Source organism: Schistocerca americana, chromosome 4 (assembly GCF_021461395.2).
Source record: "Schistocerca americana isolate TAMUIC-IGC-003095 chromosome 4, iqSchAmer2.1, whole genome shotgun sequence".
Classification (NCBI taxonomy): Eukaryota; Metazoa; Arthropoda; class Insecta; order Orthoptera; family Acrididae; genus Schistocerca; species Schistocerca americana.
Window position 1 is genome coordinate 841,791,764 of NC_060122.1, and position 23,589 is coordinate 841,815,352.

The 23,589-nt window shown below is 45.0% G+C and overlaps 1 protein-coding gene across 1 annotated transcript in view; it reads right to left on the bottom strand.

Moving 5' to 3' along the window:
• LOC124613855 (epithelial discoidin domain-containing receptor 1-like) overlaps window positions 1-23,589 on the bottom strand; it is a 616,622-nt gene that overhangs the window by 182,222 nt on the left and 410,811 nt on the right. Inside the window, 2 exon segments of the mRNA XM_047142580.1 lie at window positions 14,898-15,100; window positions 22,401-22,973. Of these exon segments, the coding sequence (XP_046998536.1) occupies window positions 14,898-15,100; window positions 22,401-22,973 (776 nt within the window).

The window sequence follows — 23,589 nt, forward strand, 5'->3', positions numbered from 1 at the left end:
GGAAATCGGTAGATGTGATGCCCATGTGTGGACAAACGAATGATTACATTTTCAGAAAAACTGAACGATTTATTAAAGAGAAAGAGCTTCACAAATTGAGAAATTCAGTAACGCGTTGGGCCACCTCTGGCCGTTATGGAACCAATTTTCCAGCTTGGCGCTGATTGACAAGACTTGTTGGATGTCCTCCTGGCAGATTTCGTGCCAAATTCTGTGCAACTGGTGGTCCTCAAAATCCCAAGCTGGTTGGTGGGCCCTGTGCATAACGCTCAAAACGTTCTCGTTTGGGGAGAGATCTGGCGATACTGGTGGTGAAAGCAGGCTTTGGCAAGTACGAAGAGAAGCAGCAGAAACTCTCGTCGTGTGGGGGCGGGTATTGTCTTGCTTAAATGTAAGCCCAGGGTGGCTTGCCATGAAAGGCAACGAAACGGGGTGCAGAATACTGTCGACGTAGCGCGGTGCTGTGAGGGCACCATGGATGACAAACAAAGGTGTGCTGCCATGACATGAGACGACATCCGAGACAATCAATCCTGTATGATTGGCGACAGTCAGGTCGGTATACCACAGCTGTCCAGGCCGTTTCCAGACACTTCTTCTGCCTTAAATCTCATTTACTGGAGTAGAATTGTCTACAGTGTTGAGTCTCGCTTTGAACTAGGCCCAGATGACCAGCGAAGATGTATCTGGAGACGCCCATGATGGATTGTTTGGGTTTCCATTTCATTTAAAAGCTGGGCTCCTTTGGTTGCCATTCGCGGTATCTTGACAGCACGTCGACGATATTCTACGCCCCATTTTATTGCCCGTTATGCCAAGCTAACCTGGGCTTCCATTTCAGCAAGATAATTCCCATCTGTATGGGACGCGAGTGTTTGGAGCATTATTGGCACGATCTTCCAACCAGTTCGGGATTCTGACGATCCAACACCACAGTTGGATAGAATTTGACTCGCTATTCTTCAGGACGACTCGCAACAGCTCTATCAATCAGCGCCACGCCCTAAAACTGCTTCCATAAGGACCAATGGTGGACGAAAGCGTTATTGACTTGCTCAATTTGTGAAGCTCTTTCTCCTGAATAAATTATCCAATTTTTCTGAAATTGTAATAGTTTATTTGTCCGTACGTTTACGTCACCTCCTTCTGATTTCAGCCCTATTAGGATAATCCCCTTATGGTGAGACTTTTTTGGGTTAGAAATGCGAAACCGCGTGACGGAAAGTGTTAATAAAAATTGGCTCTTGAATCGTATTATAGTGCTTCTTTTCTTAACCAACCGCCAAGTCCTTCAAAATTCAAGTAACAAATACTACAAATCACTTTTCTGTGACATCCACTGAACGTGGTCTACATGTTTTCAGGGATAAAGAATGTTACACGCTTCTCTTTCTTTTATTTGTAAGTCTACCTAATTTTCGACATCCCTAATTTTCGACATCTTTCTATAGCAGCACACCTCAGCCTCTTCGATTCTCTTCTTTTTCGGTTTTCGTACAGTCCATGATTCAGTATTACACATTGCTGTGCTCCAAATGTACATTCTCAAAATTCTTTTTAATCATATTAAGGCCCATGTTTGACACTAGCAGACTTCTCTTAGCCGGGAACGTCCTCATCATCTGTGCTGTTCTGCTTTTTGCATCGTCCTTATTTCGTCCGTCATACTTCACTTTCACGCGTTACTTTTGCCTTCATGGTAGAACAACTCGTTAACTGCGTACAGTTTGAGATCCCCATTTTTATGGAAAGTTTATCACTAATCTCATTTCTACTGCTTTGCCTAAATTCTGTTTACTCTCGATCCATATTTTGTACTCTTTAGACTGTTGGTTCCATTCAGCACCTCCTGTATTTCTTGTTCACTTTCACTGAGGATAGCAATGTCGCCTTGCTAGGTCGTAGCAAATGACGTAGCTGAAGGCTATGCTAAACTGTCGTTTCTGCAAATGAGAGCGCGTATGTAGGCAGTGAACCATCGCTAGCAAAGTGGGCTGTACAACTGGGGAGAGTGCTAGGGAGTCTCTCTAGACTAGACCTGCCGTGTGGCGGCGCTCGGTCTGCAATCACTGATAGTGGCGACACGCGGGTCCGACGTATACTACCGGACCGCGGCCGATTTAGAGGCTACCACCTAGCAAGTGTGGTGTCTAACGGTGACACCACAAATTCCTTCCCGCAACTGGTTTTCAGAGTTCACTAGCATCAGAGCTTCATTAATTTAAAAAAAAAACTGACAGCTAAATTGCAGTCGGCGAAGTTCTATATTATTACTTGCCCTACTGTAGTTTTAGCAGTCTGTCCTAATAATCTAAATTAGTTCTGTACACCTAAGCAAGTCCACCTACCTTCTTGTGTTACACACAGATAGTTTTATGGACAACAATTAATATGAATTCAGAATACTTAACTCAAATTTTAAAAGATCCTTTTGAATTCAAAATCCTTCATTGTTGACAGTTAAACAGGTTTGTCCACATCCGAGACAGACAAGGAGATTGCATCTTCTAGCTGGCTGGGCTCCTTCTCTAGCAGTCGACGTGCGTAAGTTCTGTTGACGGGTGCGGCCGGCATAGGGAAGTTCCTGCTGTGAACAGCTAGTGCCCCTAATTACAGTAGTCATTATGATCATTAAAACTGACCACAGTCTGCCCATTACGGAGTATGCATTGAAATAATAATGTTCTACTTTAATGGGATCTTTACCTGAGCGAAACCCAGTAAAAAGTACCACGCTCTCATGTAAAATAGAACGAAGAGAATTTATTAATGACACGTCACGAACGTCTGCGTGCGCTGAAAGGGTTTCAAATGTCGAATTTGGCTGAAATATTTATGACACAATAACCAAAACTTGCATAAGCCACAGTACACCACTAATTTCCAGCTTCTTCAATATATTACAATTTCAAAGCTGTTAAATCAAAACTTAGTGACAGATAATCTACAAAGATTTCAATCAGTTTTCTACAGAATTAGTTTTTACCGAAATCACTCTGTCATTATCGAAAATATAGAAAAATCAGCCTATAGACAGCTTACTGTATGTAAAATTTCGGGTTCTGCCCAATTTAGACTTTATACCTCCCTTTCTTGACGTTAGTAATAAATTACTTCATCTGTTTGGGAAATTTTCCAGTATATCAACTCTTTTCTACTATTACAAAGACGTGATAGTAAAGTAATTATAATATAATTAATTACTGTATAATGATTGCGTAATGAGAGTGTTGTCATGAACGTGCAGTGGGAATCACGCGGCAACAAGATGAATTCAGTGACAACGAGAGGCAAAGCGGATCAACGAGACTATCGCAAAAACACATGCCAAACGTGAAGCACGAACTGCAGGCATTCTTAAACTGCATAAAGAGCTAGGTGGGAAGCCTCGCGAATATCACGAGCGAGCGAGCGAGCGCGAGGAGCTTCTTCACAAATGGAATTCTAAAATACAACGTGAATAATGTAAGTTGTAACAGTCTTATTATTTTCACTAGTAATATATGTTTCCTACATGTTGTAGCTGGCTACTGGGTAAGTATCCATACGTGTTATACAAGTGGACGTGTGTATGTGTGTTCCACATGCCCTCCTAAACTACTGGACCAATTTCAAGCAAACTTAGTATACGTATCATTTACTGTCCGGAAAGAACCACTGTTGGGGTAAGGCACTCCTACCTCTGAAACGGGTTGGGCTGGAGAACAAGAATGGCTCACGACGCGAAAATAGGCAGACTATACTCCCTCATTTTTTGATGAACGAGAGTATTTAGTGACTTGCAACCAACTTTATACATAATTTGCAGACTTTACGAGACTTTTCTCGCTGACCCCCCCCCCCCCCCGCTCCACAAAACGACAAAGGAATATGGGTTTGTCGGTTATTACATTTTCACTGTTCCTGCTGTAAAACTGCCCAATCAGCCATTAACTTTTAATTTATTAATTATTTACTACTAACTACACTTGCAACACATTTTGCAGACAGTATTCACATATCAATTGCGCTAACTTGCAAAAGTATATCATTGTACAACACATGGTTCAGGGGATATGACATCATCAGCATTGAGATGCGTAAAAAACAACAGCACCATGCATGAAATTTTAATTTATTACTTCATTACTACTATCTCTATTCGCAACACGTTTCACAGACAGTATTGACTTATACAATTGGACGTGCCTGCGGATTTATATCATTGCAAGATTTATAGTGCAAGAGATATGACGTAAACATTGCCCTACAGGAAAACGAAACTGCAGGATTAAATTCGCTAGAGATAGAGGTGAAGCATGTGTACAAATAGGTGTGACATATGTTAAATATACGTGAAATGTATATGTGAGAGCCGGCCGCGGTGGTCTAGCGGTTCTAGGTGCGCAGTCCGGAACCGCGCGACTGCTACGGTCGCAGGTTCGAATCCTGCCTCGGGCATGGATGTGTGTGATGTCCTTAGGTTAGTTAGGTTTAATTAGTTCTAAGTTCTGGGGGACTGATGACCACAGATGTTAAGTCGCATAGTGCTCAGAGCCATTTGAACCATTTTGTATATGTGAGAAGTTCGTACATGGGCAAAGCCACGGGTAAAAAGCTCGTCTTGATCCCTGGCGACTCTTCATCCATACTACTTACTATCTGGAAAGAAATACTGTGGTGGTAATCAACGGCATTCACAACTCCAGGAACATATGGTCCAGTATGCCGATATCCTTTAGTTTTGAGAGATGCATATGGAGCCTGAAGATGGCATAATGGAATGCCGAAATTGATACTAAAAATGAAATAAAATAACGTCTCTGCTGTACAGCAGTTGGCTAATTTCATTATTAAATAATTGACAAGACGCTGTTCCATGTCCACAATGGATCAACAGAGACCTCGTATTGGGATGGTGCAAATGGACAGAGAAAGGAGGAAATGGACAGAGAAAGGTGGGGTAGGAAGAGATGGGCAGAGAGAGGAGGAGGAGGAACAGGAGATAGAGAGTGGGAGGAGGAGGACGAGAAGGACAGAGAGAGGAAAGAGGAGTAAATGGACACAGAGGAAAGAGCGGATGGAAACAGAAAGGAAAGAGGGAATGGACAGTAAGAATGAGAGGGAAAGAGAGATGAGGCAGATGAGGCTGCCAGAGAGAAGGGAGGAAGGAGATGGACTTAGAGGTAGGAGCAGATGGACAGAGTTGAGGAATATCAGTTGGAGAGATAGAGGAGGAGCAGATGAACAGAGAAGGGAAAGAGGAGTAGATGGGAAGAGAGAGGGGGAGGTGGGCATGGACAGAGGAACGGTGAAGGACGAGATGGACCAAGACAGGGGAGCAGGAGATGGAGTTCGTGATGAGGAGATAGTGAGCGAGGAGAAAATGTAGTTAGGGAGAGAGGAGGAGATGGCCTGAGGGAGAAGGAGTAGATGGACAGAGAGAGAGGGGGCAATAGGAGATGGATGGAAAGTGAGGGGTGGAGGAGATGCACAGAGAGAGAGGGTGGTGGAGATCGCCAGAGAGGGGGGAGGGGGTGGAGGAGATGGATTAATAGAAGATTGGAATAAAGACATACCTAAGCAACAGCAGGTGTTCAGTTAATTTAGTTGTATTGTTAAAACCCTAAAATTTTGCATGGAGCGAAATGTAGTATATCTACTGCGAGTCATTAGGTTCATTGGAATGATGTGATTTTTAACGTTTCATGGAGAGTACAGTAATACACCATATGACGATTTTTTTTTTTTACGGAATAAGGAGAAAAGCCTTGTGTGTGTGTGAAGACGGAGTTTGCTGCCACGACACAGATCGCTCCATTTCTTGGCTTACACAAAGTAACATAGCTAAAGGTGTGTTATGCCAGTAGATGTCCGCCTCATATTTAATCGATCTTTCCACATTCTTTGCAAAAGAGTCCATTAACATCAACAAGCGCAACGTAACTATGCTTCCTTTACCACAAACTATCAGAACCCGTAGAAAAAGGGTTACTGTTAAGAACATTGCACAGCAATGCGTGAACTTCCATTCTGTGTTCTTATTCATAATGTCTGCACAACAACGCGTAAGGACAAATAGGATATAAAATGGAAACATATTTAGAAGAATCCCCTCATTAGAAATGGCAAAGAGAAGATGTATAAAAAAATGTGATTTATTAGACCCATTGTGTACTGTGTATTGAACTGGGAGCCTAGAAACGACGAAGAGGCTTCGTCCCGCCGTAGCCCTCAGTGGTTCAGAACGCCACAGCACACCAAAGCAGTCCACCCACCCCACCGCCGCCCCACACTGAACCCAGGGTTATTGTGCAGTTCGGCCCCCAGTGGACGCCCCCCACCCGTTTCCCCGGGAACGTCTCATAATAGGCGAGTGTAACCACAAATGTTTGAGTAGTAGAGTAGTTATGGTGTACGTGTATGTGGAGACAGTGTTTGCGCAGCAGTCGCCGACATAGTGTAACTGAGGCGGATTAAGGGGAACCGGCGCACATTCGTCGAGGAAAACCCTCTTAAGAACCGTCCACAGGCTGGCCGGCACACCGGACCTCGACACTAATCCGCCGGGTGGATTCGTGCCGGGGACTGGCACACCTTCCCACTCGAGAAGCAGCACGTTGAACCGCGCGGCTAGTCGGGCGGACCTAGACCGATACTGAAAGGTAATTGACTGTTGATGGATTTGTTGCGTTTTTCAGTTTAGAAACTATTTTATAATGTTTAAATTTATCAGTTACTACAATTTTCACGTAGTACAGCGCATGGAATAAACAAAAAATAAAAATATATGATGTGCAACCTGCAGCAATAAAGTATAATATTTAACCCTGGGGAAATGGCACCCAACCGACTATTCAGATTGGTATTTAGAATTTATGAGACGGCGGCGTACCATAAGACTTTCGGAAAAAATCATCCACAGAATTCCAATGATAGCAATACCTTAGAAGTGCCATAAGAATCGCACTATCAGCTCAACAGCTCATGTATCCTAGTTGCAGAGAAGAATAATATACAGAATAATGGAAAGGATAAATTAGGATCTGTTAGACCGCGATCAGTTTGACTTTAGGAAAGGTGGAGGTACCAGAGAGGCAATTCTGAAGTTGTGGATAATAATAGAATGAAGACTGAAGAAAAATGAAGGCACGTTCATTGAATTTGTCGACCTGGAAAAAAGAGATGGATAGTAAAATGGTTCAAGACATTCGAAATTCCGAGAAAAGTAGGACCAAGCTACAGGGAAAGACTGGTAATATATAATATGTACCAGAACCAAGAGGAACCAGTGAGATTGGAAGACCAAGAACGAAGTGCTCGGATTAAAAATTGGGTAACGCAGGTATGCAGTCCTTCGCCCATACTGTTCACCGTACGAGTATATGTTGAAGACGCAATGACAGAAGTAAAAGAAAGGATCAAAGGTGGAATTAAAATTCAGGTTGAAAGAATAAAGACAATATTATTTGCTGATGATATTGCTGTCCTTAGTGAAAGAAGTTTTACAGGACCTGTTGAATGGAATGAACGATCTATTGAGTACAGAATGTGGACTCAAAGTAAACCGGAAACAGACAAAAGTAATGAGATGCCGCAGAAATGAGAACAACGAGAAATATCAAAGTTACGAATCACAAAGTAGACAAATTCAAGAAATGCTGCTACCTTGGCAGCAAAAAAATCGGTGACGGACGAAGAAAGGATGACATAAAAGTCATATTAAGACATGTAAGAAGAGCTGTCCTGGTCAAAAGAAATTTACTGGTATGAAACACAGCCCTTCATTTAAAGAAGATATTTCTGAGAATGTATTCGTACGTTTGGAGCACAGCATAGTAGTGAATCATGAGCTGTGGAAAAGTCGGAACAGAAAAGAATCGAAGCGTTTGAGATCTTGTGCTAGAGGATATTGTTGAGAATTAGCTGCAATGGTAAGATAAAGAATGAATTGGCGAAGAAAGGTACGTACGGAAGACACCACAGTAAGTAGGGGCATTTGTTAAGATACGATGGAACAACTTCCTTGGTACTGGGGGGGGGGGGGGGGGAGGTGGAGAGGAAGACAGAGACCGGAACACAAGCAGAAAATAATTGAGGACGTAGAGTGTAAGTGATAAAGCTGAGATGAAAACATTGGCACAGGAAATGATGTTGTGGCGAACCACATCAAACGAGTCAGGAGACTGATGACTAAAAAAATCATTTACCCTTTATACTATTTATTCTGAAACATTTTCCGGTCATTTTTTCTTTGTTTTTGGATCGTCAGTTTTCTGACTGGTTTCATGTGGCCCGCCACGAATTATTCTCCTGTGCCTTCATCTCAGAGTAGCACTTGCTACCTAGGTCCTCACTTATTTGCTCGATGTATTCAAATCTCTGTCCTCCTCTACAGTTTTTGCCCTCTACAGTTCCCTCTAGCACCATGGAAGTCATTCCCTCATGTTTTAACAGATGTCCTATCATCCTGTCCCTTCTCCTTACCAGTGTTTTCCACACATTCCTTTCCTCTCCGATTCTGCGCAGAACCTTCTCATTCCTTACCTTATCAGTCCACCTAATTTTTAACAACCGTCTGGAGCACCACATCTCAAATGCTTCGATTTTCTTTTATTCTGGCTTTCCCACAGTCCATGTTCCACTACCACTCAACGCTGTACTCCAGACGTACATTGTCAAAAATTTTATCCTCAAATTAAGGTCTATGTTTGATACTGGTAGAATTCTCTTGGCCAGGAAAGCCCTGTTTGCCATTGCTAGTCTGCTTTTGATATCCTCCTTGCTCCGTCCGTCATTGGTTACTTTGCTGCCTAGGTAGTGGAATTCCTTAAGTTCGTCTACTTCGCGACCATCAATCCAGATGTTAAGTTTCTCGCTGTTCTCATTTCTGCTGCTTCTCATTACTTCTGTCTTTTTTCGATTCATTCTCAGTGCATATCCTGTACTCGTTAGATTGTTCACTCCATTCAGCAGATCATGTAACTCTTCTTCACTTTCACTCCGGTCATACACCAAGTTTAAAAAGAAGTCAATAAAACTGCAATGTATTAATATATTTTTTATTATGTCGGGCTCCCTTTCCGGGTTGTTAGCCACTAATTTGAGACAAATGGAGCAGAGCTAAGTGGAAAATAGCGGGAGTGCTATGTCGCAGTTCATTATCCGGCGTGCACGGTCGATGAGGTGTGAGACACGACACTGTATGCAGAGGTCGGAAGTACCAGCAGTATATCGAAGGTGAGAGGGCTTGAAGGAAGTAGATAGCTGTGCTCTGAGTCAACTACCAACGCTGTTAGCAGATGATATCGCAAAGAACTATATCGCGGGAAAGAATAGCAAGATTGACCTCCCGCCGAAAGCACTGTTATTAAAGACGAAGCACAAGCTCGAATTACCAAAGGACGGGGGAGGAAATCGGCCGTCCGCTTTTACGAGGAACCATCCTGGCCAAAGTATTGCAAGACGTCCGCAAGTCTCTGGTTTCCACTGCAGTCTGCGTCCTCGTGACGTTGACCATTGCTAATTCTTCTGTCTCCAGGGGCAGATTCTCAACTGAAAGACAAATTGGTGCCCATATGTCCACTCCTCCGTTCTCTTTTTGACAGGGATCTTTGGCTAACTGAGCGTGACTGCTTGTGCCTGAAGTCTTTGGTCGTCATAACTCTTTATTATAATTTAAAATTGTCAGTAGGGATCGAGGTGTAAATTGTGACTCAGAATTTTTTCGTTGAGAGTCAAAGATGCTAGCTACCCCTAGACCCCTAAAGGTATGCTCCGGGCGACTCGTTATACATAACTGGCCAGCTCAAGTCTTCTTTCTGATAATCCAATTATTTTTTAGCTGCCTTTACGGTTGGTGTGTAATATCTTCCTTCTAACGCTAAAAGTATCGTACTAGACAAAAATGTTTGTCTAAAAGCACTTGTAAGCACTTTTTTGCGGATGCGTATATGCTCTGGTGACTCATAAACCTTGTCCACTTTCTTCGGCCACCCGCTCCGGGTGCCCACACGTCCCTCAGATCACGTACGGTGGTAGGGCACCCTCCCTGTCCCGTCCCACTTTACAGCGAGTGCGTGCCCTTTCTCTGTATACAATCTCACTACGAATGTTTGTACTAACAGACGATTTCATACTAAATTTCGAATTTCCCTTACCGGAAACAAACTATTTCATCCTGTGACGTCCATTGCAATGTCAGATCTGCTTTTCCTGCTGTCAACAAGTACCGAAACACACCATTTCTCGCCGGCCGAAGTGGCTGTGCGGTTAAAGGCGCTGCAGTCTGGAACCGCAAAACCGCTACGGTCGCGGGTTCGAATCCTGCCTCGGGCATGGATGTTTGTGATGTCCTTAGGTTAGTTAGGTTTAACTAGTTCTAAGTTCTAGGGGACTAATGACCTCAGCAGTTGAGTCCCATAGTGCTCAGAGCCATTTGAACCATTTGAACACCATTTCTCAGTCGCTTTCGAGTGCCTACAAAAACATTTCGTCATCCTATCGCACTTACCGTCTTCCGTTTATTCTGGTTGTGACTGTTTGTATTCAGTTTTAAGCTTTTTTCAGTGTTGTTCATGAATACTGCATCCTCTTCGAAGACGTCAGTCAGTTAAAGTCTGCAAATGGCCTTTTAAGCCAGAAACTGATTAACAAAATAAATTAACTGTGTAGAACATAAATATTCTGCTTTTCATTTATAATTATAAAGTTGTTCTACTAAGAACCAACAAAAGGATCAGTTGATCTACATCTACATCTGTACTCCGCAAGCCACCCAACGGTGTGTGGATGAGGGCACTTTACGTGCCACTGTTATTACCTCCCTTTCCTGTTCCAGTCGCGTATGGTTCGCGGGAAGAACGACTGCCGGAAAGCCTCCGTGCGCGCTCGAATCTCTCTAATTTTACATTCGTGATCTCCTCTGGAGGTATAAGTAGGGGGAAGCAATATGTTCGATACCTCATCCAGAAACGCACCCTCTCGAAACCGGGACAGCAAGCTACACCACGATGCAGAGTGCCTCTGGTGCAGAGTCTGCCACTTGAGTTTGCTAAACATCTGCGTAACGGTATCATGCTTACAAAATAACCCTGTGACGAAACGCGTCGCTCTTCTTTGGATCTTCTCTATCTCCTCTGTCAACCCTACCTGGTACGGATCCCACACTGATGAGCAATACTCAAGTATGGGTCGAACGAGTGTTTTGAAAGCCACCTCCTTTGTTGATGGACTACATTTTCTAAGGACTCTCCCAATGAATCTCAACCTGGCACCCGCCTTACCGACAATTAATTTTATATGATCGTTCCACTTCCAATCGTTCCGCACGTATACTCCCAGATATTTTACAGAAGTAACTGCTACCAGTGTTTGTTCCGCTATCATATAATCATACAATAAAGGATCCTTCTTTCTATGTATTCGGAATACATTACATTTATCTATGTTAAGGGTCAGTTATCACTCCCTGCACCAAGTGCCTATCCGTTGCAGCGTCTCTGTATACTACAGCATCATCCGCGAAAAGCCACATGGAACTTCCTACACTATCTACTAGGTCATTTATATGTATTGTGAAAATCAATGGTCCCATAACACTCCCCTGTGGCACGCCAGAGGTTATTTTAATGTCTGTAGACGTCTCTCCATTGAGAACAACATGCTGTGTTCTGTTTGCTAAAAACTCTTCAATCCTGCCACACAGCTGATCTGATATTCCGTAGGCTCTTAATTTGTTTATCAGGCGACAGTGCGGAACCGTAACGAACGCCTTCCGGAGGTCAAGGAAAATGGCATCTGCCTGGGAGCCTGTATCTAATATTTTCTGGGTCTCATGAAGAAATAAAGCGAGTTGGGTCTCACACGATCGCTGTTTCCGGAATCCATGTTGATTCCTGCAGAGTAGATTCTGGGATTCCAGAAATGACATGATACGCGAGCAAAAAACATGTTCTAAAGTTCTACAACAGATCGACGTTAGAGATATAGGTCTATAGTTTTGCGCATCTGCTCGACGACCCTTCTTGAAGACTGGGACCACCTGTGCTCTTTTACAATTATTTGGAACCTTCCGTTCCTCTAGAGACTTGTGGCACACGGCTGTTAGAAGGGGGGCAAGTTCTTTCGCGTACTTTGTGTAGAATCGAATTGGCATCCCGTCAGGTCCAGTGGACTTTCCTCTGTTGAGTGGTTTCAGTTGCTTTTCTATTCCTTGGACACTTATTTCGATGTCAGCCATTTTTTCGCGAGTGCGAGGATTTAGAGAAGGAACTGCAGTGCGGTCTTTCTCTGTGAAACAGCTTTGGAAAAAGGTGTTTAGTATTTCAGATTTACGCGTGTCATCCTCTGTTTCAATGCCATCATCATCCCAGAGTGTCTGAATATGCTGTTTCGAGCCGCTTACTGATTTAACGTAAGATCAGAACTTCCTAGGATTTTCTGTCAAGTCGGTACATAGAATTTTACTTTCGAATTCACTGAACGCTTCACGCATAGCCCTCCTTACGCTAACTTTGACATCGTTTAGCTTCTGTTTGTCTGAGAGGTTTTGGCTGCGTTTAAATTTGCAGTGAAGCTCTCTTTGGTTTCGCAGTAGTTTCCTAACTTTGTTGTTGAACTACGGTGGGTTTTTCCCGTCCCTCACAGTTTTACTCGGCACGTACCTATCTAAAACGCATTTTATGGTTGTCTTGAACTTTTTCCATAAACACTCAACATTGTCAGTGTCGGAAGAGAAATTTTCGTTTTGGTCGTTTAGGTAGTCTGAAATCTGCCTCCTATTACTCTTCCTCCCTTTTTTTATATTCCTATTTACTTCCATATTCAGGGATGCTGCAATGGCCTTGTTATCATTGTTTCCCTGTTCTGCGCTTACAGAGTCGAAAAGTTCGGGTCTGTTTGTTATCAGTAGGTCCAAGATGTTATCTCCACGAGTCGGTTCTCTGTTTAATTGCTGAAGGTAATTTTCGGATAGTGCACTCAGTATAATGTCACTCGATGGTCTGTCCCTACCACCCGTCCTAAACATCTGAGTGTCCCAGTCTATATCTGGTAAATTGAAATCTCCACCTAAGACTATAACATGCTGAGAAAATTTATGTGAAATGTATTCCAAATTTTCTCTCAGTTGTTCTGCCACTAATGCTGCTGAGTCGGGAGGTCGGTAAAAGGAGCCAATTATTAACTTAACTCGGTTGTTGAGTGTAACCTCCACCCATAATAATTCACAAGAACTATCTACTTCTACTTCACTACAGGATAAACTACTACTAACAGCGACAAACACGCCACCACCGGTTGCACGCAATCTATCCTTTCTAAACACCGTCTGTGCCTTTGTAAAAATTTCGGCAGAATTTATCTCTGGCTTCAGCCAGCTTTCCGTACCTATAACGATTTCAGCTTCGGTGCTTTCTATCAGCGCTCGAAGTTCCGGTACTTTACCAACGCAGCTTCGACAGTTTACAATACCGATTGCTGCTTGGTCCCCGCATGTCCTGACTTTGCCCCACACCCTTTGAGGCTGTTGCCCTTTCTGTACTTGCCCGAGGCCATCTAACCTAAAAAAAAACGCCCAGTTCACGCCAAACAACCCCTGCTACCCGTGTAGCTGCCTGCTGTGTGTAGTGGACTCCTGACCAATCCAGCGGAACCCGAAACCCCACCACCCTATGGCGCAAGTCGAGGCTCCCAATACCGTGAACCAGGAGGTCCATCACAGATTCAACTGACCTGTCCCACTGCTAGACTGGCGGCTTATGGTACAGTTAATAATAACAGGAGAGCTTCTGTAAAGTTTGGAAGGTAGGAGACGAGGTACTGGCAGAAGTAAAGCAGTGAGTACCGGGCGTGAGTCTTGCTTCGGTAGCTCAGATGGTAGAGCACTTGCTCGCGAAAGGCAAAGGTCCCGAGTTCGAGTCTCGGCCGGGCACACAGTTTTAATCTGCCATGAAGTTTCACAGCGAGTGCTCTTTTCCGCAGCTTTGGTACGACAATGACGGCACGTCCAGTAGGTTTCTCCTAAAGTGGGTTGATGTTCCCCTACAGCCATACGACGAAAATCTTCAGGTACTTTACCCCTTTTTGCCAGAAAGACAGGTTTTTGTCCATGCCTTTTTTGGGATGAGAAGCCAGCGATCAATTGTCTGGCTAGATGGATCCTGTATGTGATCTGATCGTGCTGTCCACTTTCTCTTTTACTTATTTTCCACAGGATGAAACTGTTCACTGCAGCAACGTCCACCAGGAAATAAAATATTCTGTGCCACCATTTTACAGAACGTCTGCCAATAGCATACCTTTCTCGTAATTGATCAAACTTATCGACACCACCCATTATTTTGTTGTATTCTGCCACAACTTGAGGACAAGAAATCTCTGTACTAGTACCATCCTTGTTTTCCCTTTTCACTGTGGCTGTTTCTCATGGGTCATGAATTGAGGACAGGAAAGTGACTGGATGGCTATCCATCCATTTTACTGCAGAAATGGTTCCTTTTGTTTCAAACTGGATTTCTCCTCGTTCCAATTTTACGTGCTCCTTCATAAATTTGGGTAAATCAAAAGTATTTACCTTATACTATAGCTTTGAGGAAAAAAAATCACGCAAAAGCACTGAAAGGCTTCTCTACAGAGCAACACTCAGCTATACAATGCCTCTGCGCGGAGGTACAGCAAAAACGGCGGGAACTTCCGACTGGAAGTAGTACCCTATACTGTTCACTAGGTGGTAGCACCGTACAGAGGTGGGAACTGTGAATCCCACGGGACTAGGAGCGAGTTCATTGTAGTGGGAAGCATGTTTCCCACGGCTCACGAAAGGGTTAAGAGAGCGTTAGCGGTCTGAAAGAGAAACATAGAGTGAGAGAGAGAGAGAGAGAGAGAGAGAGAGAGAGAGAGAGAGAGCAGCGGCTTACCATGACGATGTCGGTTGCGGCGTAGTAGGCCTCGGGCACGGCGGGGGTGGCGCTTGCGGGGGCGGCGGCCTTGGTGGGCGTCGCGAACGGCTGCAACTCGAACTGCGAGGGCGGCCGCCCCACCGCCGCCGCCGCCGCCGCGCTGTGGAAAGACGGCGACGCGAAGCGCACCTCCTCCTGGAAGCTGGCCACGCTCGTGAAGTCTGCGGGCACGCCAAAGCACGGCAGCCACTCAGCACACTGAGGGAGACCTCGCTACCACGTAACAGCGCAACCACTATCTACATTCCCACACAGTTCGACGTCTCCTTAAGACCTAATGATTTACGCTATTTACTAGTACTCACTGTTTGAGAGTGAAATGAAGTTTGCTATACGAGGTCGTCGGGCGATGTTTGAAGGAATTCATCACAAGTCGACTCTGTCCCGTTCCAACCCTTACTTCATCAGTGAGATGTAACTAAATGTTGAAATGTGTGTGGATTCCTAAGGGACCAAACTGCTCAGGTCATCGGTCCCTAGACTTACACACTACTTAAACTAACCTATGCTAACAACAACACACACACTCCCACGCCCGAGAAGGACTCAAACCTCCGGTGGGAGGGGCCGCGCAGTCCGTGACAGGACGCCTCAAACCGCGCCGCTACTCCGCGCGGCTGAGATGTAACTGATGCAATAGAAAGTTGATATATAAAATGCATATTGGAACCATCAGCTGTTTGTATTTTAAACCGAAATATCTACCAGCTTCGATCTTGGACCGTCTTCATTGATGAAGGGTTTAAATGAATTGAGCCAGCATATTGCATTAGTCATTACTTAAAATGTGTAGTGCATGCCTTGAATGTAAATATATGAGACAGTACTGCTCTGTATACAATTAATATTTGTATGTTTGCTTTTAAAGTTTATTTACATTCATGGCAAGCACTACACATTTTAAGTAATGACTAATGCAATACGGGGGCTCAAATCATTTTAACCCTTCATCCGTGAAGATGGTCCAAGATCGAAAATGGTAGATATTTGGGTTTAGAATACAAACAGCTGATGGTTCAGATATGCATTTTGTACATTACTTACCACCTGTTGACGGTCACCTTCCAAAAACGTTTAAAAGAAAGTTATTATGCTTTCCGATAACGTCATATTATGAACCGTTTGAGACGTGCAAGTGCGTAAATCAAACATTGCTTTTCATGGCTGGTTGTGTAAATCAAAGAAATAATACTATATCGGGGAATAATGATGGACAGACAATTTGTGTGTGCCAACGTCGTTTTTTGGTTTGAAAATATACTTTTCGTACTTTAAATAGTGAAAAACGACACACTAACAGTGCATAAACCATTCTTCGATACTAAGAATTTCAATATTTTTTAATATTTCTAAGGTGGTCATGTGATGAAACTACTAATACTAAGACCATGTAAATGAAGACTGAAGTTCAATGCTCAGAAAAATATCAATAGGTAAAAACGTATAGCTGAGTAACATAAAAATTTTGTATTACGAGGTCAACAAGAAGAAATTTTTGCATAATTGAGACGTTAATGAAAATGGAAAAGAAAGTACAATACACACTGTAACATGAGAAACTCCTTAAATTTTGTCAGACGTATTAAGCTAGTTGTAATGAAATTTATAATAATGAAATACACTGAGTTCATTCTTTAAAATTCGCAGGATGATTTTCAGCAGACGCCGCTTCAGTTACTTGGAGAGGGGAGGGGGGGGGGGGGGGCCAGGAAACATGGTGTACTGTTAAAGCCGAAATTTCAGTCACCAGATTTCTGTTCCGAATGCGAAAATATTTTGTTGAGCCCAACCTACATAGGTAGGAATGATCATCAAAATAAAATAAGAGAAATCAGAGCTCGAACAGAAAGGTTTAGGTGTTCGTTTTTCACGCGCGCTGTTCGGGAGTGGAATGGTAGAGAGATAGTATGATTGTGGTTCGATGAATCCTCTGCCAAGCACTTAAATGTGAATTGCAGAGTAATCATGTAGATGTAGATGTAGACTGTGTTTGGATTGTCTGTACGATGTATGTAAGCTGTTCCCCTTTGTTTCACCTAGCGTTTATCGCACCTAGTAAGTGGTAAGCCTTTCAGGATTTCACAAATTCTGTTTCGTTTTATAACTTTGTGACCAAATATCCTGCTTGACGTCATTGTCCTCAAGGTAAGCTAAGGAAAGTTGTGGGCGCCAAATTTATGTCAGTCGTGTGAACATCCGTCTCTTACCGTAATTTAATTGTTTGTGTGTTGTATTCTCCGGGGTGGAATTTGGCGGTCAGCGCAGCATTTTCCTAAACGAGCGTTGTAAACCGCGTAAAAGCAACACTCAAGCTGGCCGGCTTACCGGCCTGCGGTCGTTAATGTGCCGCACAGATTCGAGCCGGCTCTCACTCACCTCCCTGTCTCGCAAGCGTTACTCTACACGAATCGGTCCTAATTATTCGACAATTAATGTATAATGAACATCGTCTCTTCTGGTAGTGTATTGTGTGTTGTGTGTATTGAACTGGGCACGTAGAATCGACGGAGAGGCCCTCAGTGGTTCACAACCCGACGACGGGCCACAGCAGGCCATCCACGTCACCGCCGCCCCACAACGAACCCAGGGCAACCGTGCGGTTCGGCCCCCAGTGGATCGCCCCGGAAATGTCTCACACCAGACGAGTGTAACCCCAGTGTTTGCATGGTAGAGTAATTATGGTGTACGCATACGTGGAGACGGTGTTCGCGCAGCAATCGCCGACACAGTGTAACTGAGGCGGAATAGGGGGAACCAGCGCGCATTCGTCGAGGTACATGGAAAACCGCCTTAAAAACCGTCCACAGGCTGACCGGCACACCGGACCTCGACGCTAATCCGCCTGGGAGATTCGGGCCGGGGACCGGCACGCCTCGCCGTTCGGGAAGCAGCGCGTTAGACCGCTCGGCTATCCGGGCGGGCGGGCTGGTAGTACTGCATTGGCAATTGAAAAGTGTTAACAGCAGCATCGATCGGCCAGAAGAGGTCAGTTACTTAGAATGTGGACTAGTGGATGGATGTCACCTGAGAAACAAATCCGCCAGAGAACTTTCAACGATTCTAAAGCTGTGCCTGTCGACTGCTGGAGGTGTGATTGTGAAGTAGAAAGGTAAAGGAACAACCGTAGCTAAATCAAGAGCAGGCAGGCCTCCTGTACTGAGGGGCAGGGACCGTATGGCACTGAGGACATTGGTCGTAAAAATCGCATCAAATCAGCAGAAGGACTGGTTCATGAGTTCCAAAGTGCTAACAGCCACCCAGCTAGCACAAGGACTGTCCGCAGAGAGTTAAGAGACAGAGGTGCACTGGTCAAGAAGGTCCTCATGAGGCACGCATTTCTGTGCTCAGTGGTAAGCGATGCTTGGGAGGTATAATGAGCGACGCCTCTCTACTGTAGGCGACTGGAGACGAGTGACTGGGAGTGATGAATCACACTACACACTGCAGCAATCTGATGGAAGGGTTTGGGTTTGGAGGATGCCTGGAGGACATTGTATGTCATCATGTGCAGTGCTAACAGTGAAACACTGTGGAGGTGGCGTCAGTGTGCGGGGTAGTACATTGGTCAGCACACTGGACTCGCATTCTGGGGGACGACGACTCAAACCCACGTCTCGCCATCCAGATGTAGGTTTTCCGTGCTTTCTCTAAATCGCTTAAGGCAAATGCTGGGATGGTTCCATCAAAAGGGCACGGCCAGTTTCCTTCTCCAATGTTCCCTACTCCGAGCTTGTGCACCATCTCTAATGACCTCACTGTCGGAATGACGTTAAATATTCATCTCCTCCTCCTCAGGCATGGTGTCACAGCGAGTTTGCAGAAAAAGAGACACACTGGCGAAATTTCGTCGCAAACTTTTAAAACTGAATGAGAATGACAGAAGAGAGCGACGAGAATTCGCAGTATCTACTATGCATTCACATAATCGACAGGTACCGAAAATTTGCTGTGAAATGATATTACAGCACCATGCAGAAAGAATTTGAAGGTTTGGTTGAGGATGAAGGGGCAAAAAATTACGACGATCAACAGACAGCCTTCATTGCTCTGCACATCAAGAATCACTTTATGCTGAATTTTCACGCATCGTGAACGGCGTGCCAAACAGCACGCGAGCCAGACGGTCAGGCAGTATCGACTTTCCTCGGTCCTTTTCGGAGGTACTCGGTACTAAGCGACATTTCGTTTCGTACTGCGCTGCGCCGTTTTTCAGTAGGCACAACTTTCGTCATTTCGTCAGAATCGTGGTGTCAGCGCTGTTTACGGTGCACTCTTTGCTTTTGGTATGAAGGACGTTCACAGGTCCACTGGCTGTTTGCACAAAAAGAGGCCCTCGGCGACATATCGTCGCAAATTTTTAAAACTAAATGAGAATGACAGAAGAGAGGGACGAGAATTATACTGTTTGCAGAAAAAGAGACACACTGGCGAAATTTCGTCGCAAGCTTTTAAAACTAAATGAGAATGACAGAAGAGAGCGACGAGAATTCGCAGTATCTATTATGCATTCACATAATCGACAGGTACCGAAAATTTGCTGTGAAATGATATTACAGCACCATGCAGAAAGAATTTGAAGGTTTGGCTGAGGATGAAGGGGCAAAAAATTACGACGATCGACAGACGGGCTTCATTGCTCTGCACATCAAGAATAACTTTATGCTGAATTTTCACGCATCGAGAACGTGAAGAAATTCGTGGAGCAATAGTAAAGTTTCCGAAGTCGCACGCATTACTCCACTGTCAGTTGCAACGGTCGTCGATGGAACTGAACGAAGAGTATGAAGACTTCATATATTACTGTAATATACGTTGGTTAAGTCAAGGGGAATGCCTGAAACAAATTTAAGACTTATTACTCGTTTTTTGAAGGAAAAGGGATTGCAAGAACGAAAATTAGAACATCCAGAATAGGTTGCAGACTTCGCATTTTAAGTGGACTTGACTGCACACAGTAACGTGCTGCAACGACAGAACCAATTATCTTATGATTTGGTGGGGCTGCATTTAGAAAGAGAATCGGGTCGCAGAAGGCGTTGTAGAAAATGCGAGGTCTGAAGAATTCACTGTAGTCTTGGAAGAAGTAAAAGGATAATTTGCTAAACATTTTGAGGGAACTACCGATCTTACATCAGTTTTCCAGTTGTATTCCAGACCGTTTGCAGGTCAGTTCAGTTCAAAGTGCTCCTGTGCACGTGCAGATGGAACTAATTGATCTGCGATGTAATTCCCGTTTTGAAGTCAAACCATATTGCGATAGCTCTCCAGCAGTGTTTTCTTGGGAAGAGTATCCACGTCTCCACAATGAGGTTGCCAAAAACCTGGAGGATTTCGATCAACGAATGTGTATCAAAGACCTTTTTTCCATTATGAAACTAAATAAGTCAAAATTACATGTCAACTTGAGTGCGAAAATTTGTGAAACTGTCTGTCAGTATGCCGACAGTTTGCACTAAATGTCTTCCACGCACCATTAATTAACTGATACTGTCTGTGATCTATGATACGAAAAATGTGAAAAATAATACTAACTCATACGCTATGCAACTGCGTCACCATGTAAGTGCAATGCATTCACAGTTTGCGGCCGCAGTGGCCGAAAGGTTCTAGGCGCTTCAGTCCGGAACCGCGCGACTGCAACGGTCACAGGTTCGAATACTGCCTCGGGCATGGACGTGTGTGATGTCCTTAGGTTAGTTAGGTTCAAGTAGTTCTATGTTCTAGGGGACTGATGACCTCAGATGTTAAGTCCCATAGTCCTCAGAGGTAGTTTTCAGTATTCACAGTTTCCTGCTATTCCCCCCTCCTGACGCTCAGACAGCGTTCTGTGACGGTGGGGACAATGTGCAGCGAGGCCGAACGCTGTAGCCCTCGAGCCAGGAGGCGGGTCTAGAGACGAATGCTTGGCTACCCCTACGTTACGATATGTGGGTGGTTGTCAAGGTTTGTGTGTGGTTCTCTTGTTGCACTTAAGAAAACGCTAAATGCGGAAAGATATGAACAAATTCCACAGTATGGCTCTGAGCACTATGGGACTCAACTGCTGAGGTCATTAGTCCCCTAGAACTTAGAACTAGTTAAACCTAACTAACCTAAGGACATCACACACATCCATGCCCGAGGCAGGATTCGAACCTGCGACCGTAGCGGTCTCGCGGTTCCAGACTGCAGCGCCAGAACCGCGCGGCCACTTCGGCCGGCAATTCCACAGTATCATATACTGCGTGCAGTAGAGGAACGATAGCACGACGAAGTACCCTGTCATAAAGCAGAATCCCTGACAATCGATTGTCTGTAGACAATAACGTTCCTCCACTTGACTGAGCTGCCCAGAGACCCTACCTGAACCCAACAGAACTCCACTGGGATAGGTTAGAACGTCGACTTTGCTCCAGAACCAAGCATTAATTATCGCAACTTCTCTGGTTTTGGCTCTTGCGAAAAATGAGCTGCCCTTCTTCGACAGACGGCCGCACGTCTCTTGAAAGGGTCCCCGCCAGAGATGAAGCCATCATAAGGGCAAAGATTCTAGTGGATAGCGTTTCTACCTTTAGACACAGAGTTCCGGGTTCGATTCCAGACTGGGTTGGGAATTTTCTCTGCCCGAGGACTCGGTGTTTGTATTGCTCACATTTCATCATCATCGTCATCATTCATGACAGTGGCTAGGTTGGACTGTGAAAAAAATTGGACTGTGAAAAAATTGGACTATGAAAAAAGCGGGACTTTGTAGGGGCGCTAATGACCGTGCAGTAGACAGCCCCACAAAGCAAACATAAGGGATCAGTACACTTCTGATCAGACAGCCTATTTTTGTAACTGAAGCATATATTTCTGCAACGCCAGTGCGAGCCATACAGTAATGCTGACTGTGAGAGAAAGAAGGTTGGTTTGTTTGAGGCGGGGACGAAAGAGCGATGTCATCGGTCCCATCAGATTAGGGAAGGATGGGGAACGAAGTCGGCCGTGCCCTTTCAAAGGAACCATCCCGGCATTTTCCTGAAGAAATTTAGGAAAATGATGGAATATCTATATCAGGATAGCTGGACACGGGTTTGAACCATCGTCCTCCCGAATGCGAGTCCAATGTGGCAACCACTGCGCCACCTTGCTCGGTTAAAGAAGGACGGTTCACTGGCATAGTTGGGAAGAGAGAGTTCGTTACATTAGCAACGTAGGGAATTTTCCTTCATGAAATACATGTAGCTATTGGTTAGTGCAGATAGCTGTGGTCAATTTTTTCCTTTTTCATGAGAAAAAAAAAGATAGGGACATTCTAAACTGGCACCTAACTGAATCATGTCACTGAGACTGGATCGCCATCAACAATGTCCCATGTATCAGTTCGCATAAAATGAGTGTAGAATTTTAGGTAAAGGATTTATATTCAGTACGTGGGCGAGTGTTCATTCTTTGCAATCCACTGAATGGCAGTTACCACGGGAAGGCGGCAGTGCTCACCGGTGTACTGGCCGACGCTCTTGCTGGCGGTGAGCAGGCAGCCGTACTCCTGGTGCCCCCCGGCGCCCGCCTTGGCGAGCAGCTTGTACGGCTCGTGGTACACGCTCGAGCCCTCGCTGTCCTCACTGTCCACGCCGCCGCCGCCGCCCCCGCCGCCGGCCTTGCTGCCCGCCGCCGCCCCCGCGACCGCCCCCGCCGCCGCGCCCCCCGCCGCCGGCGCGGCCGCCTTGGGCTTGCAGGGCGTGAGGACGCGCGTGAGGCCGCCGCCGGCGCCGACGCCCAGCACGCCGCCCCCGGGCGCCAGCATCTCCTTCATGTTGAGCGCGACGCCGTTGGAGACGAGCGCGGTGTGCTTGTGCAGCAGCGCCACCTTCTTGCGGCCGCGGCGCACCATCAGCAGCACCGTGCAGCCCAGCAGCAGCAGCAGCGCCACGGCCAGCGCGCCCGTCACCAGCCCGATGTACGCCTGCTGGCCGCTGCTCGCCGCCGTCGCTGCAAAAGGCGCGCGCCGCTGTCCAGCTGACATCGTCTCCACTGTCGGTAGGTTCACAGGGGTCCATTTACGTATGAGCGCTGGGTATTTGTTTGTTTATTTATTCATTATTACCTGTAACTTCAGCACCCAACACCTGGAGTCTTCAGTTATCTTTCAAAAGAGCTTCATAAAGTTGTATACAAGTACAATTAAACATTTCCTTCAAGATTTGTAATATGGTTCCAAAGTGGACTGCCATTTGACACTTTTCATGCCACATATTAACATGTTCATTGATAAGGCGCATTTGTCAGGACTTATCTGTCTCAAAGACATTTAGTCATTTATCCGTTTGCTAGTGTGCCTTTTTTGGATCTCCTCCTCCTAAAGCACTACATCCATTAAAATCAAAAAATGGGATACATATTATTAACTGTCTGGGAAGAAGTTCTTTGGGAGTAAGAAGTACCTAGCTCCCATAGGGCCAGGGAGAGGTTGAAAAAGGGATAGTAACCCCTGACAAATAGGTTGCCCTGCACGACAGGTGTGTTATGATTTTAGTATTTGAACGTACTCCAGGGACTACGCAGAGAGAAGTAGTAGGAGATGCATAGTGAGAAGGGTGAAGATACGATGGATTGAAAGGGAAGGCGGAAATGGACAGAGAGAGGGGAGAAGTAAATGGACAGACAGAGGGGAAAAGGAAGATGAGGG